At 44.4% G+C, this 15466-nt stretch overlaps 1 protein-coding gene across 1 annotated transcript; it reads left to right on the top strand.

Annotated features, from left to right (window-relative positions):
- Nucleotides 1-2092: 2092 nt before the first annotated feature.
- LOC103677098 lies at nucleotides 2093-11388 on the top strand. Its single transcript, XM_008706334.2, has 2 exons — nucleotides 2093-2827; nucleotides 10061-11388. The coding sequence occupies exons 1-2, from the start codon at nucleotides 2093-2095 to the stop codon at nucleotides 10076-10078; spliced, it is 753 nt and encodes a 250-aa protein (XP_008704556.1). The 3' UTR covers nucleotides 10079-11388.
- The last annotated feature ends 4078 nt before the right edge of the window (nucleotides 11389-15466 follow it).

Below are 15466 nucleotides of genomic sequence, written 5' to 3'. Positions count from 1 at the left end.
GTCCTAAGGAGATGTCTTACGTGTGTCCTCCAAGTAAGTCCTGTCAGCCCTTCTGCCGACTCTTTAGTGGCATCTACCATTTCTTTACTCTTCTCCTATTCCAAACCCGCACAACCTAGAAACGAAATATTTGGCCGTAGTCACTTCTGGGGTAGGCTTACAAATAAAAAGTTAGACAAGAGAAGTGTCGTGAACACACTACCACTACCACCATAGTTCTTTTGTACCTCGTTTTATTTGGAGGTTGGAGTTGAAGTGAGACCTCTCATCTCCTCACTCTTCAAAGCCCTGGCCTATCTGCAGCTGTGGGAAAGAGGCAGCTGGTAATCCTCTCACTCCCCTGAGCCGCACACTCCGCACCTGCAGGACCAAGGTGGTGCCACGTCCTCACGGGACTGTGTTCTGCCTTGAGTCACAGAAGGTGTGCAAAGCACCTGCTGTAATGCTCACCACCGTAGAGGCTAAAACAAAACGATGGTTTCTTCTCAGCCACGTTCCTGTTCTGTACAAACACAGAGCTCCTGGCCTTCTTAGCGGTTGATCAGTTAACAAACTAGCATTTGTTGAGTGATTAGTGTCCAAACAAGTAATTTTAGGGGACAGTGGGCAAATTACATAAGAGGACCGGACACAGGACTTTTGTTGAAAAACAGCGTGATCAGATCAACATATCATTATTTCAGTGGACGGGTCTAAGACTTCGCCACAGTTTCCTCTGTAATGGTGTTTGTTGTAGACGGTTACAGTGGCCCATGCCTACATGAGACAGCGCTGGCACAGTTCTCAGGAGATGTACACTGACTCCTTGGTCAGCTGTCTGGAAATGAGGGCAGAGCCGCCATCGCCTTGGTTGTAAACGTTGTGCGAAGATGTTTAAAAATAAAAATAAATGGAGAACCCCCGCCACCCATCCTGAGAACTTCCCAAGACGCCCTGGCCAGCCGTGGCCCTGCATTACCCCAGGGGTGCTGCCGATGGAAGGTAATGGCCAGGGGCCAGGGAGGGAGAGGGGCTCAGGCTTGTGTGCTGCAGAGCAGACAACTTTCTGGGCTCTGGGCTCAGTCTGTCTCCTAGCATAATGTCCTGGTTCCTTGCAGTCAAGTCCACATTGAGAAAGAAAAGACCTTTCCCACCTCCTACTCTCTCTTCACTCCTCAGGGATAAGGCCACAGGACTCAGAATGTTCTTTTCCACTGTGAGAGGTATTGAGCCTATAGTAACACTGAAAGTGGATTACTCAATGGATTTTCAGGTGGATTACTGTGGTTCTCACAAGAGGCGGAAGTATTTCTTTAAAACAAACAAAACCCCCTTGCATCTGGTTTGTCACTGCAAGTTTTTAATTTCATCTTTCTGTCACTGTCTCTCTCTCTTTTTCCCCTTATCTCTTTTTCTTCTTTATCTGTTTATTTTTATTTATTTGTGTGTGTGTGATGTCAAGTATTTTGATATGGAACTATGGGACTAACGCTGGGGCACTCCTAAATAACCACAGGATTTAAAGAGGAAATTCATGAAAACATTGAAGTTGGGTAAACTGTGTGTTACCAGCGCAGGCAAGCGAGATTGCAAGCACACTTTGAAGTGTCCTGGAGGCTTCATCTCTACATCACACACTGTCTCACAAGTCAGACACCAAAGAACAGCTGTAGCTAACACAGAATTTAGGATGAAACAATGAAACAAATAACTTTAGTGTTTTCATTTCAAATATGGGGAAAGGGATATTTAATTAAGAAAAAGGAATTCCATCTGACACACCAAGGTGAGAGCGGCGGAGTCTTGACTGTCCCCTCCCACCCCTCAGTCCCAGAGTGTGCCCCACCAGTCTGTCTGTTCTTGTGATTCTATGAAGTGAGTGCTGAGTCCAGCCCCACAGCCAACATTCCCCCTGCTCCTTGAAGACTCCCCCTGGGTGCTGAAGGTGTGTCGTTTGCTTCCTCAGGCTGTCAGTGGAACCATGGGGCCAACTCGTGTCTGCCCACAGCTGCTGGCATTCGCATCCCTGGGCACTGAGGTCTGAAACTCGACCCTGGCAGGAGCCAGCCCTACCCCCTTGGAGGAAGTGGCTGAACAGCCTGAGCAACAGCAGATGAAAACTTCCTTCCTCTCCATCCAGCTGCAGGCCCCCCCTGCCCGCGCTCCCCCCTCCCTGTCTCCAGCCGCCGCAGCCTGGACAGCAGCCCCAGGGGGCCCGGAGGAGGGACACATTTTCCCAAGTCCCAGGACTGGCTTCTTGGCAGGCCGGGACCTCAGGCGCACACAGGGCTTGGCTGCTCCCCCCTCGCGCCTGCTGCAGAAGGGGGCCTCTGAGACAGAGGAACCAGCTGCTTTCAGTTGCTCTGCTCTGAAGGAGGAGAGAGAGGAAAAACCCCGGGACCTGTGTGTAAGGAGGGGTCGCGTGTGCAGATCCCCACGTCACAGGCCTTCCCTGGCCCCTGCCTCCAGGAAATTTGGACGACTACAGCCCCTGTCATGCAGCCTTCCTAGCCCAGCTCCCGTAATGAGCGATGAAAGGAGCAATCCCTCCATGGGCTGGGAGCACTGGGCAGCCACCACTGCCCCCCAGGACCTGTGGAGCACGGACCCTCGGTCTTGGGATGCCTGGGGATGTTCAATTCCACAGTCCAACCTGGCTCACACTACTGACAGGGGTGAGAGCGCTATGCTGAGGAGAAGTGTGGCCACCTGCCAGGTGCTCCCAAACAGCTGTGAAGAGGGCGCCGGGAGCACAGCTCGAGCTAGGAGAGCAAGGCTCTGCAGATACTGTCCACGTGTTCAGACCAGCAAGAGCTACCCGGCCCCGCCTGCCGCTCTGCCTCTCAAGGTAAGAAAGCGTGTGTGGCTGAATCCCCGGACTCCAGCTGTTCTCTTGGAAGAGGGCTAGAGAGTGGGGACAGGTGAGCCCACCAGGCTTCCCAGTTCCTCACACTTGGGTGTCCCCTCTGCTATGGATGGGGTGCACCTCAATAGTAGAGGACTCTCCAGCCACAGTCCACCGAGCCTGGGCCTGGATCTTTCCCCCAGGCTCCGCCACCTTCCCAGACATTGACAACTTTTTGTTTGGAAGGGGAGAGTGCATAACTGTTTCCCAAGATTTCTGCCAAAGATAGGAGAAGAGAAGTTAGGCAAGGAAGTACATACTTTTAGGGGAAGACCAGAGGAAGGACAAAGGAGGTCTACAGACCTTTACAGCCCGGTGATGCGCCAGCCATCATGCTAGATGTTTTCTTAGATCCCATTTATCCTCATAACCACCCTGAAGAATAGAGGCCCATATCCCCAGTTCCAGATGGGAGAACTGACAAGTGGCTAGGCAAAAATCTTCTTCCTTCCAAAAAGAAGAGGGCAGAAGCAAAATCTGTTCTCCAGAATGGGCTGTGGGAACTTTGGGGAGGCTTCAGTGAATTTTGTGGAGGTCTTCAGGACTGGGGTACAGCTTGGAACTCAGACACATCTTTACATGTTTGACCCTCTAAGGCCCACATCTACTTTCCATCACCCTCCCCCGCCCCAAGAGGATATGTAGCCTGGGCATCAGCCTCCCAGCCTCCACTTCCCAGCAGGAAGGGAAGGGGAGGTACGTTCGCGTGCTCCTCAGGGTCTCTTCCAGCTCCTGTGGGCTGTATCTCCAATCACGGCCACGCTGACTCTGTCATTAGCGTCTCGTTCTCTGCATCTCTGACTCCACGCCCTCGTCACGCTGCTGCTCTCTCCACCCAGTTCAGGTGTATGGCTCCCAAAATGGGTGGACAAAATACAAAATTATGCTTTTATTTTTCCTTTCTTCGCAGCATGGACAATTTGCTATACTTTGTAGATATATAGGTGACAGCAGCGAGGGTGAGGAAGAGTGTGTGTGTGTGCTGGGGTTGCTGAGAGGAGATAGAAGAGTAGGGATTTTTGTCGGGATATGTGGAAGGTTGACACGGAGGGGACTGTCAGGGACCTCACAGGAGGAACGGATGAAATTCATAACATCAGAAAATGGGTCTTCCGTGGGCTTGGGAGTGATGTGGCTTCATCTAGATTCTGCGGCCGTCTCCTACATGCTTCTACACACCATCCTTCCTTTCCCTTTCCCTTTTTAACAGGGAGCCTGTACAGTCACAGTCAGGAAAGGATGAGCCTACTGTTCAGGGGAACTCTTAGAAGAAGAGAGATGCTAGCATGCTTCCTTAAGAGATAGTTTACATTCCTTCCTAGTTCTTGCATCATTCATTTCCTACAGGGATTCAGAAGGAATGACATTCCCGTGCGTCAGCCCCGACTCTGTATGTGGGGTCACACAGTAGTTGTTTATGTACTTTAATGCTGGTCTGATAACTTGAAAATGGCATCTTTTCCTACTCTCCCCTCCTATCTTCCAGATATAAGCCAAAGCCTCAGAACTGTTGCCATTTGTCTAGGGAGAGGCACCTTGGGAGTTGGTCCAAGTGGGTGGATTTCTGCCTTGTCTACCTCATGTAGCCACTTTTGCTAATGGGCTCCCAGATATCTGCCCCCATCTAAAGCAGGGATTGCAAGATTCCAGACTAAAAACTTAGATTTGTATACGAAAGTGTTGGGCCAGTGAAAGGGATACTCTGTAGCCCTGTCTTAAAGGAGAGAAAAAGAGAGGCAAATCAGTGGGACATTTGGGTAGGACCAGGGAATACACGGTTCATGTGGGGTGGGACTCAAGGGTTAGGAAGCAGGGCTGAAAAAATTAACCTTGAGTTTGCTGGTCAGGTTTTGTGATTCCCTCCACCACAGGAAGGCAAGTTGTGAAATTAGCACCCTCAGACCACAAGTCCTTTAAATGCCTATGGCTGTTATTAACCAGGTGACCCTTCCTGGTCTTCTGTGATAGAGAAAGGAGAAATTAACAGAGACAGATTTTCCATCTGTGATCCTGAGCTGATTAAGGTGTCTGGATTTGCTCGATTAGTGTCTGATAATTCTCCAGTGTTCTCATGTTTCTCATAGCTGTATAAGTCACAGCGAAGTGGCAGAAGGGTGATTAAAAACATCTTCTTGTCACCTATGAATGGAAAGCCCTTGATTACCTATAGTGGGAACTTCCACTTGATGTACTCGTGAAACATATGATCAATTATATTTGTTAAAGTGAAATGCTGGTTATATGGAAGCAAAGCCTGCATAGACTACATGTGTATGATAGGATCGAGGTTCTTGTATCAACTTTCCAAGCAGAAAAATCTGGATCGTAAGCATAAACTCTCTTCTTCGCAGTGCTCCAGATGGCTAAATTTATCCTCTCACAGTTGAAACAAATGGGCTCCAATGTGAAAATTGTTGACTTAAATCCTTCCAAGTTAGCACAAGGAATAAGCACAGCAAATCAAATCAAATCAATTGGTTCCTAATTTATAGTAAAAATAATTATAGTGCTCTGTGACCAACATGGGCCTTCCAACGCACTATTTCCTCTTATTAAAACCTCAGAATTCTGCGAGGATATACGTTATTATCATCCCCCCTTCACTGATGAGGTGACAAGATGTTTAGGGACAGTCAGCTGCTTGCTGTGTCCTATGACTAGGACATGGCAGCTCAGGACAGAACTCTAGTTATCCACTCAGAAGTCAGAGCTCTTTCAGCCTTCTCTCAGTGTCTTCTGAGAGGGTGAGATTTCCTTGGAAGGCAACACACTGCTTCTAGAACCTGGGATACTATTCTCCTACTTTCCCTGGTGGAAAGGATGGGAGAAGGACCCTCAGGAATATCGGATCTAGTAACCAGCCTTGCGCGAACAAGTGTGACTTTCTAGAAGCAGGGAAGGCCTGGGTTTGCAAGACGTGGAGTTCCAGCTCCTGGCAATGCCAGCTGAGGGCTACAACATTCCTGTGGTGAGCCTGTCAGTGTGAATCACAAAATGTTCCATGGTCTGAGGCCAGAGCCAGCCCTAACAGTTTCTTGGACCCCATGTTCTGCTGCCTCTCTGTGGGAACGAGAGGAACTGCCAACGGGTGGCTTGAATTTGGGGTTAAAGATACAAAGACCATACAAAGATAAAGAAAACAGACACAACACAAGAGAGGGAAAGAAGCTTTCTCTATAATCATTTTGGGAAATTTCCATTTTTTTTAAAACTAGGTCTTCATATCTTACATATGTTATGTTTTGAAATAACAATGACTTTTAGTATGTAAATGACAGAAAATTTTCTCCCAAATGCCATTTTTATAAACCTCACAAAATTTTCATCTATAGCTTTAAATTTCCCAGAAATTTTACCTCTCTGTATTGGTCTTCCTCTTTCTCTTCCTCTGTCATCTCAAAAGCAATCACCTTTTTGAGTTCTTATCCCCAGCTTCCAGGAGTGCTCAGATCTAGAAGACAGGGTGGAGAAGGAGCAGGACAGACAAGGAGTCCCTGGGAGGTTTACGCGGGAGGGAGACAGGGATGGGTAGTTCTTCTTTAAGGTAGTGACGGGAAATGCCGCTCTACTGTCCTATAGGCAGGCCTTGTCAAGCAGACTAGAAAAAAGTAGTTTTAACTTTCTGTATCTTGGATTGTTTTGCCTTAAAATAAGACCAATGTCTGAAATAGAAGTCTGTAAAGTGCATTAAATTTTTAAAAGATTATTTATTTATTTATTTGAGAAAGAGACAGCGAGAGAGAGCTCCTGCGCCTGTGCGGGAGCAGTGGGGAGGAGCAGAGGGAAAGGGAGAAGCAGACTCCCGCTGAGCAGGGAGCCAGACACAGGGCTCCATCCCAGGACTTTGGAATCATGACCTGAGTGGAAGGCAGACGCTTAACTGACTGAGCCACCCAGGCGCCCCAAAGTGCATTAAATTTTTGATGGAAAGTTTTTATTTAGAGTAAAGGTCTCTGGCACTGGAATTTAAGAGATGGAAATGAAGCTCTGGTTCTGGCAACTAACTAGCTAAGGGGCCCCTGACATCTCACTGAACAAAGCTAGGTTATCACATTTGTTCTCTGAGGTCTTTCCAGTTCTCACACTCTGCATAAAGTATGCATCTACAAATCCAGAGAGGGAATGAAACTGTTTGGTGAAATGAAAGTATTAAAACAATCAGTTTGTCTCTAAAAAGCAATGATTTTGTCAAATGACCTCCCTGCAAGGAAGATACCGGGTGGGCTTGCCTCTCTCGGGGAAATCTGGGACTTAAGCCAGCGCCCGGGGGCTATATCCACAGTAGCACAGTGTCTGCATGTAAGAAGTAGTCGAATGAGTGAAGGGATGAAGGAATGAACCTTTGAAAGGCTGATTAACATTCAGGGGGATGGAAGAGTCCGTGCCTTTTTTGAGCAATAAAACAAATCCCACCATGGAATTTTAGGGCCAGAATTCCCAGCCATCTGCCCCAATGATTATTTCCTTCTCTGACCTGATTCCAGGTGAATTAAATTCCCTTCTGGTGCTAAATACTGACACACACCTCCCCCCTCCCCCGCCTCCCGCCCCGGGGTATACTTAACCCGCCCCTGGAAAAGGTCATTTATCTTATCTGGGGTCAACAGTTAATTACCCAAGTCTGTTTGACTTTTTCTGGCCTGTCGTAAGTTTAGAAACTGTTCTGAACATAAAATGGTAGATAATTCTACCTTTACATTAATCCTTCTTGGTGAGCAATTTAGAATTTTAAAAAAGAACAAAGAGAGAGCTTGCACAAATGCCCATACAGTAATTTTAACAGCAATATAGATAAATATGCAATGGTGTCCCTTTTAAAAGATTTTGGTACTTAGGGGACAGCACTGATTGGATTGAAAAGCTTATCTTTAGTCTATTTTACACTGCATTGGTTTTGACACAGATGTCTTGATTTATTACTTGAGTAAATGAAGTCTGAGATAGCAGAATGGGTTTCAATTCTTTTTTATCTTGTGATTTGCCTCCGTGTTCCCATGACAACATTTTCTTGCTCTTATTCTCTCCTTACCCTTTCTTTCACATTCAAACACAGAAGTACTGTGGGTCCTTGTACGAGTGCTATGCTCAAGGAACTATGTGCACTGCGGCATCCTGATCGGGAGAAGAGGGCAGAGAGCACACCGGCCACTTTACGGTTGGGTGTCCCTGTGACATACAGAAAAGCAGTTGGGGGGCGCCTGGGTGGCACAGCGGTTGAGCGTCTGCCTTCGGCTCAGGGCATGATCCCGGCGTTATGGGATCGAGCCCCACGTCAGGCTCCTCCGCTATGAGCCTGCTTCTTCCTCTCCCACTCCCCCTGCTTGTGTTCCCTCTCTCGCTGGCTGTCTCTATCTCTGTTGAATAAATAAATAAAATCTTAAAAAAAAAGAAAAAGAAAAGCAATTGGAGTGGGAGCTGGGACATAGGGACTCTGGCCCTCTCTTTGATTAAGTTAGCTAAGGAAGGACAAGTCTCTTCATTCTGGGTCTTAACACCTTGTCTCTAGTGTGAAAAGATTAGACTGCTTTCCTCCCATCTAGTTCTATGATTCTAAGTTCTTGCTAATCCATTTGTGCTTACTTTAAAATTTAACCAAAACTACAGCTTTTGATGACAAGTCTCTGAAAGTCCATCATATTTAGAAGTTACTATGACTTGGGAAACTCCTTTATTGGTAAAATTAGATGTCTCTTCATTATCCAGAGGATAAACAAGAACTAAATACTTTTTTAAGAAAAGATTTATTTATTTTTAGAGAGAGAGTGCAAGCAGGGGGGAGGGACAGAAGGAGAGGGAGAGAGAGAATGGCAAGCAGACCCCCCACTGAGTGCAGAGCTCAATGCCAGGCCCCATCTCATGACCCTGAGATCGTGACCTGAGCCGAAACCAAGGGTCAGATGCTCAAAACCTCAGCCACCCAGGTGCCCCAGAACTAAATACATCTTAAAACGCTTTACACCAAGTGTTAATTGTTTTTACAAAATGTTAGCAGCATTAGTCAAGTATTAGTTTGGCCTGAGACATTTGGACAAAGAGACTAAAGCTGAGTGTTTTTTATAACTATCCAAAAAGGAGTTTTGTTTTGTTATTCTCCCATTTTAAAAAGGAAACAAATGCTGAAAGGGTTGTTCTGTGTTTTTAGTCTGTTGAATCAGTTATTCAGCAAAGGAGATATTTGGAAATCAACGCCAATCAGAAATTAAGACCAAAATGGTGAAGAGACTCGTCCTCACTTAACTCGTTTGAATTAGTTCCAACAGATTGCCTCAGTTTAACTTTGAAGGTTTGTGCCCTTGAACAAAAGTGTTCTGCTTGGAGATTTAGTTAGGATTCTTGGTTGCATATAATAGAAATCCTCAAGGATACTTTATCCCAAACGCAGGGCATTCGTTGGAAGAAGGACACGTATACGTAAGAGTAGGGTCTCATAAAACCCGAGGGCCTCAGGACCCTAGGATGTGGAGATGTGGATGGGTCACGGGACTAACTGGAGTGAGGGCTCCAGAGCTTTCAGGGCTCTCTATCTCTTTTCTCTGTTGGTCTCTGCTCTTCTCTGAATCATTTTTTCTCTTTCTGCATATCTACTTCCCTGTGGAAGAGGGAGGAGCATGGCCACCCACAAGTCCCAGGTTTACATCTCCTCTCTTTAGAGACAATTCAGGCTAAGACTGGAACCCCTTAGGCCTGCTTCCCAATCCCCCAGGAAGAGGCTCCTTGGTCCAGCGTGGGTTGGGTGTCACGCTGGTTTACTATGGTGGGGGCGAGGGCAGGAACAGCTCACGGGATACTATCAGGTCTGCTGAGAGCCCAAAGATGGTGAAATATATGTATATCTCAGAAAGGGACAGTTTCTAGAAATTAATGGGACGTGGAGAGGAGGGGAGCAAATTTGGACAACCAACCCAATAAATGACTAAAAACACTTTCAGGGAGTTGTCAACTAAATTTATAAAGTGACTGGTTTGTATAAATGTCCTATATGTGCCTTCCCAAATTTTAGGAAAGCTAGTTTTTATAGCCTTTGGGGAGATTTTTTAAAAAGAGCGTGCCTGAACTAAGCAATATATTAGAACCAAAATATTGCCTGATACGGTTTATGAGTAGATTTGCTTCTAGAATCTGATATTGGTCATGACATTGTAAATTTTCTCTTTCAAATATGTTTCTTCTTCGTAGACTTTTCAGAGACTATAGGATGCTAGAAGATTTATACACAGCTAAGTCCTTAGTGAAAGCGGGGTTCTCTACAAAGCAGGTTACCATCTCAGAGTCTACACGTGGTCTCTTCCACATCACAGCAACTCCCTGGGACGCCTGACCCACGGTATTCAAGAATTGAGAACAACAGAAATCGTAAAGATAACCACATTTCTTGAACTGGGTTATGCTGATTCCTTGAACTGAGCCATATTAATGAAGAACAAAAGGTGGTGGCTAGAAGGAATGATGGTGCCGTGCAGTTCACAGGGCTGCCCTACTGCAGGGCTGCGTGCTTAAGGGGCTCCCTTTCCCTTGTTCTGAAGTAAGCTGCAGCTGCCACGCGGTTTTGGCTGCCCTTTGTGTTGTGCATATTTCCTGTGATTATATTTAGTCGATTTTTACTTTTTGGAATTTAACTTTCAATTTTCAGGATGTGTGATTTTGTATTAACCTTTCAATTACCAGGTCCAGCAGATTATGAGCCAAAAAGCTTCATTATTCAAGCACTTAACAGTGTTTTATCATTGAAAATCCCACTTTATCAGCAAGGAGCTTGGTTTCTCTTTATTGAATTCTCAAAGTGTTGTTTAATGGAGGAACAGTTAAAATGTCACACCATTTGTCCCATGCCACAAGCAGAAAGGTCGCAGGAGAGTTGGTTACCTACGCTCCATCTTTTTCCGTAAAGGATTTCAAGCGTACTACAACTATAGCACAAATAATAAATAAAAATAATGGTAAAGGTAAATAGCAATAAAGAATCAGGTCTGGAAAATATAACTAGGGATCAAGATGAAGAAGAGATCAAGTGAAAATCAGGGAAAGAACAACAATAACAACATATATGCCGTAAAGGCTTACAGAGCTGGTGTTTTTCAGTCAGATTTGGATCTGGGCTTTCCAGGCATCCATGCTATAAGGGGCATGGTTAGTTGCACAGCTGCACAGTTCCCATTGTGAGAAGGGAAGGAGGGGAGGGGGAAAAGGAAGGAAGGAAGGAAGGAAGGAAGGAAGGAAGGAAGGAAGGAAGGGAGGGAGGATGGAAGGGAGTTTCTTTAACATGTTCCACAAAAATAATTCTCTCAGAAAACCAAATTTTGCTTGCCCTTTCAAATAGCAATAAAAATAACACTTTGGATAAAATCTTTTCTAAGGAGCACTTGATATTTACTATTTCCTTGTTTCTTTAGATGTATATACAAAATAATTTAACTTTCTTGATAACTTAAGTAATTACTATAATAGCAATATTGTTTGCTGGCAACCTTACATCTGTAAGACTATTGGCTTTGTACGTAATATCCCCCAGTGCTCTGCTCTCTGAGTTCTTACTGCTTTTTAGCAATTTTTCAGTTTCCTCCGTGCTGGCCTAGTCCCTCTTACTGCTATTAGTGGGCCTACCTCTAAGATTCTTTTTAAAACCCACCACAGGCCAGGAAACTAGATAACAAATTTGTTTAAATTGTAAAGCGAGTTCGTTAATTATGGAAAGTAAAAGTAAAAACCCTCCGTGTGAGGGGTTGAGTGGCTCATCTAGGAGAAAATCTCATGAGTTTTAATACACATTTTTTTCTTTTGATTTTGTGTGTTCAGACATGATACTTTTGCTTTCTGTAACTATGGTTTCAATCTGGATGAATAGTTGCTAAAGAAATAACTTCTGGATTCATTCATTCAATTAACATTTCTTGATCACTGTTCCAGGCACTAAGGATACAGCAATGAATAGGACAAAGTCACTGCTCACATATTCTGGTAGGAGCAGGAAATGAAACAAGTAAATAAGACATGAACATAGAACTTCAGATTGTGACAAGTACTTGGAATAAAATTAAACAGAAGGAAGTAGTGAGGTGAGGGGTGTTAGAATAAATAGTTTAGTTTGTGTGATGAGAATTGGCCTAACAGAAAAGGTGACTTTTGAATTAAGACTTGAATGACAGGCAGGAGCCAGCCGTGGAGATCAGGGAGGGGACGGTTCACGGTGGGGTTAGCACACGAGTCCACGTACCTGCAGGATCACTAGTGGGCATTACTTACTAGAAACGTCAAAACCATAGGAAGGGACAGATTGTGTAGAGCTTCACAGACTCAGAAAAGTAGTTTGAATTTTATTCTACGTACAATGGGGAGCTCCTGGAGAGTTTTAAACAGGAGAGGAACACAGAAATTAAGGGAAGAGTGGATGCATTGATGAAGTAACTTCCCTACACTCTACAGATTACAGGATTTAATATTCCTGCCTCCCACTTCCTAATCTTCCCAAAAAATCCTTGAGGCATACAATTTAACTTCCTCTGGATGATAGGCAGCTCTAATTTTTTCCTCAAAGTCTTTTAATTCTGAACCATAGATTTTATTTATTTATTTATTTGTTTGTTTATTTATTTATTTATTTGACAGAGAGAGAGAGAGGGAAAGAATGAGTCCAAGCAGGGGGAGCAGCAGAGGGAGAGAGAGAAGCAGACTCCCCACTGAGCAGGGGACCCTGGGATCATGACCTGAGCTGAAGGCAGAAGCTTAACTAACTGAGCCACCCAGGCACCCCTAGTTCTGAGCTATAGGGGTATGATGAATTCTGAAGGAATAAGATAGGTGGAGGGGGGAGAATACTCCAGTTCCTCAAGTACTTGAGGTTTCCCCAAATGAAACTGCATTCTGATGATAGACAGTCGAGCAGACCCTTCAATATATGTAACCTTGAGAAGTTTGATGTTATTTAGGGAAACAATGTATAGGATTTAAATTAAAAAAACTTTCTCTCTTTTTTTATTACGACAAAATGTACTGCACATAATAGGTACTCCATGAATATAACCTCTCGGTTGCCTATGGCATAGCCACTCTAAGTGACTCTTTTACTAATTCCTTCACTTCTGTCCTAAAGTCGTTTAGTTCCTTCACTTCACATTTCTAAGGCATTAAACTATGAGGCCTCCAGGCTGGTGACTTGTCCATCAAGGGGTAGTTGGCACTGTTGGAGTCAATCCAAAGTAGAATAAAATATCCAACTATCTTTGGGGTCATAAATTTAGCATAGTGGTATTTTTATGATAATACATTTCTCTTGTGGCTTAGACTAATGTTTAAGGAGTTCTTGGGTGGGCCTGTGGCCAAGGGATTACAGTAATATTTCTCTTTGGCTCAGCTTGTTGACCTAATTTTCTCAATCTACTTTGCAAATAATCTCCGTGAATAATGTCCCCTCAATAGTGATAGCTACTCTCCTAAAGAACCAGCTTTACTCCGTGCTTTGAACAACCTATGAAGTAAGTATTTTCACCGTAAATAATCATTCCTACTTTTCATGCCATTTGAGAAAGCTAATGGCAAAATTCTTTCCGTTTCCATCCTCAGTCTGTTTTAGTAAGTGAACTGTTTCTTACAGTTCTCTCCAAACTGCTCCTCCACCCTGTTATGCTGTTCGTGAGTCATGTATGGCTGGCTGCCTTCTGTGCAGTTATTGGGTTGCCCTGTTGTTTGTAGCCTCGGAAGCCCTTTGGGCAAAGAAAAAGCATTGCAAAATCCAACTAGAAGGAATTATACTGTTGACTACTGTAAGTTACTCTAAGAATTGTTAAAAGAATTTTTTAAATGTTTCTGTAGGTCCTTTAGGTAGACATTAAACAGGTGGGAGACTTTTTCCCTGCTTTCTCTAAGCTTGAAGTTTGAGGCAAACAAACATAGAGACATTTTAGACATATACAAGAAACACCTGCAGAGTAAGGACAAAGGCTTGCTACTTTGTGTAGTAATCAGCGTAGGCCCGCACTCTTGCGATGGCCGAATAAGAAGGTGGTTGTGCAAGTCACTATCTGCTCATCATGATTTGAGGAGAAAAGTCACCATTTCTGTTCCATTTAGTCAGGGAAAGATCCATACTGGAGATGGGCTTCAAGGGCTTTCTGAGTGAAGGAAGGAAAAGCGTGGCTGACCGAGTGGAAAGAGGGTTTGAGTATGGAGTTTCTCCTGAGTTCACGTGTGAATTTTCTTATTCATTAATAAGGAACATAACAACTGATGTAATCATATACACACAGAGTGAATGTTGTCCTAACTGAAAACTAAGATTTCTGGGTTGTAAGCTTATACCTTTTATTCAAAATATAAAAATTAATTTAAAATAATAGACTGCATTTACTGAATTAAAAAATACCATGAAAAGGAACACACATTTCAGCATAAAAATATGCATAATTTAATGCAACATTGGAGAATCTGGAGTCAGAACCAGAAAATCTGGACCATAGATGCCATGTTTATGCAATTGAGAGCGGTAGTAGCATACCCCCGGGATGGAGAAGATTTCTCCTCACCCTGGAAGATTTCCCTTCCCAGGTGGCAGGCAGTGATGGCAACTGATAAAGGGCCACTTTGCAAGGCATTGCTAAGAGACAGAGGACACACAGGAACGGGTCCTGTAAGCTTGATCAAAGTCAGTGAATCTGAATCTATCTCCTGGTCAGAGTGTGCAGGGAGGTGGGGAGGGGCGGTTGGGCTTGGGATGCCTCTTGAATGTGACTCCTTGTGCAAGGACTACAATCTTGCCGATAGCATGTGAAGGATTCTGTCATTTGGACAGCAAATGAAAGCAGGTGATCCAGGTTGGGAGTGAGCAGAATGTGGCCTTTGAACAAAAGTGAGGTTTAGAACTTTGTGACACTGTAACAACATGTCAGTTCACAACAGTAATGTATACGTGGGCTTTTCTGCACCTTTCTTCCCAGACAAAATGATTTTGAGACCTCTTAGGCCCCTTAATCATGAAGACAGGCCAAAGTATTCACAGCGTTACTATCCCTCCGTTTGCATACTTGCCTAGCCTTTCCTGCACGTACAACAAACAGTCTTTGCCTTATGAAAAAACTGGTTCCTATTCTGTTAAGAGCAGGAAAAATAAGAAAATAAATAATTCATGAACTATAACTATAGCAGGTATCAAAAGCCATCACCATGTTCAGAGAAAGAGCCATTTCACTATTTTTTATAAAATCACATTAATCTTGCTTCATACCCCCATCTTCTTGGACTAGCAATAAATTCAAAATTGGGCCAAGGGTCAAGAAATTTCCATGGTACAAAAGCAGTCATGAATTCTTGCATTTACTTGTTCCTTTAGCACATGGTCAGTGTAGCACCATCTTGGAGAGCACAGAGCCCGGAGTCAGACTCCAGGTGTGAGTCTCAGCTCTGCCCGCACCTTCCTAGCTGGGTAGTCTTGGGTGAGTTCCTTAATCTTTCTGTCCCTCAGTTTCCTCATTTGTAAAATAGAAGTGAGGTGAGTCCCTACCAGATAGAAAAAAAGAATTAAATTCTAATTTGTAAGGCACGTGGGCCCATGCCTGGCACAGAGTATGCAGATGCTGGGCAACTCCAACTTCG

The sequence above is a fragment of the Ursus maritimus genome, unplaced genomic scaffold (assembly GCF_017311325.1).
Source record: "Ursus maritimus isolate PB19 unplaced genomic scaffold, ASM1731132v1 scaffold_28, whole genome shotgun sequence".
Taxonomy (NCBI): Eukaryota; Metazoa; Chordata; class Mammalia; order Carnivora; family Ursidae; genus Ursus; species Ursus maritimus.
The sequence above is the reverse complement of the archived record's forward strand: the minus strand, read 5'-3'. Positions and strand labels throughout refer to the sequence as shown.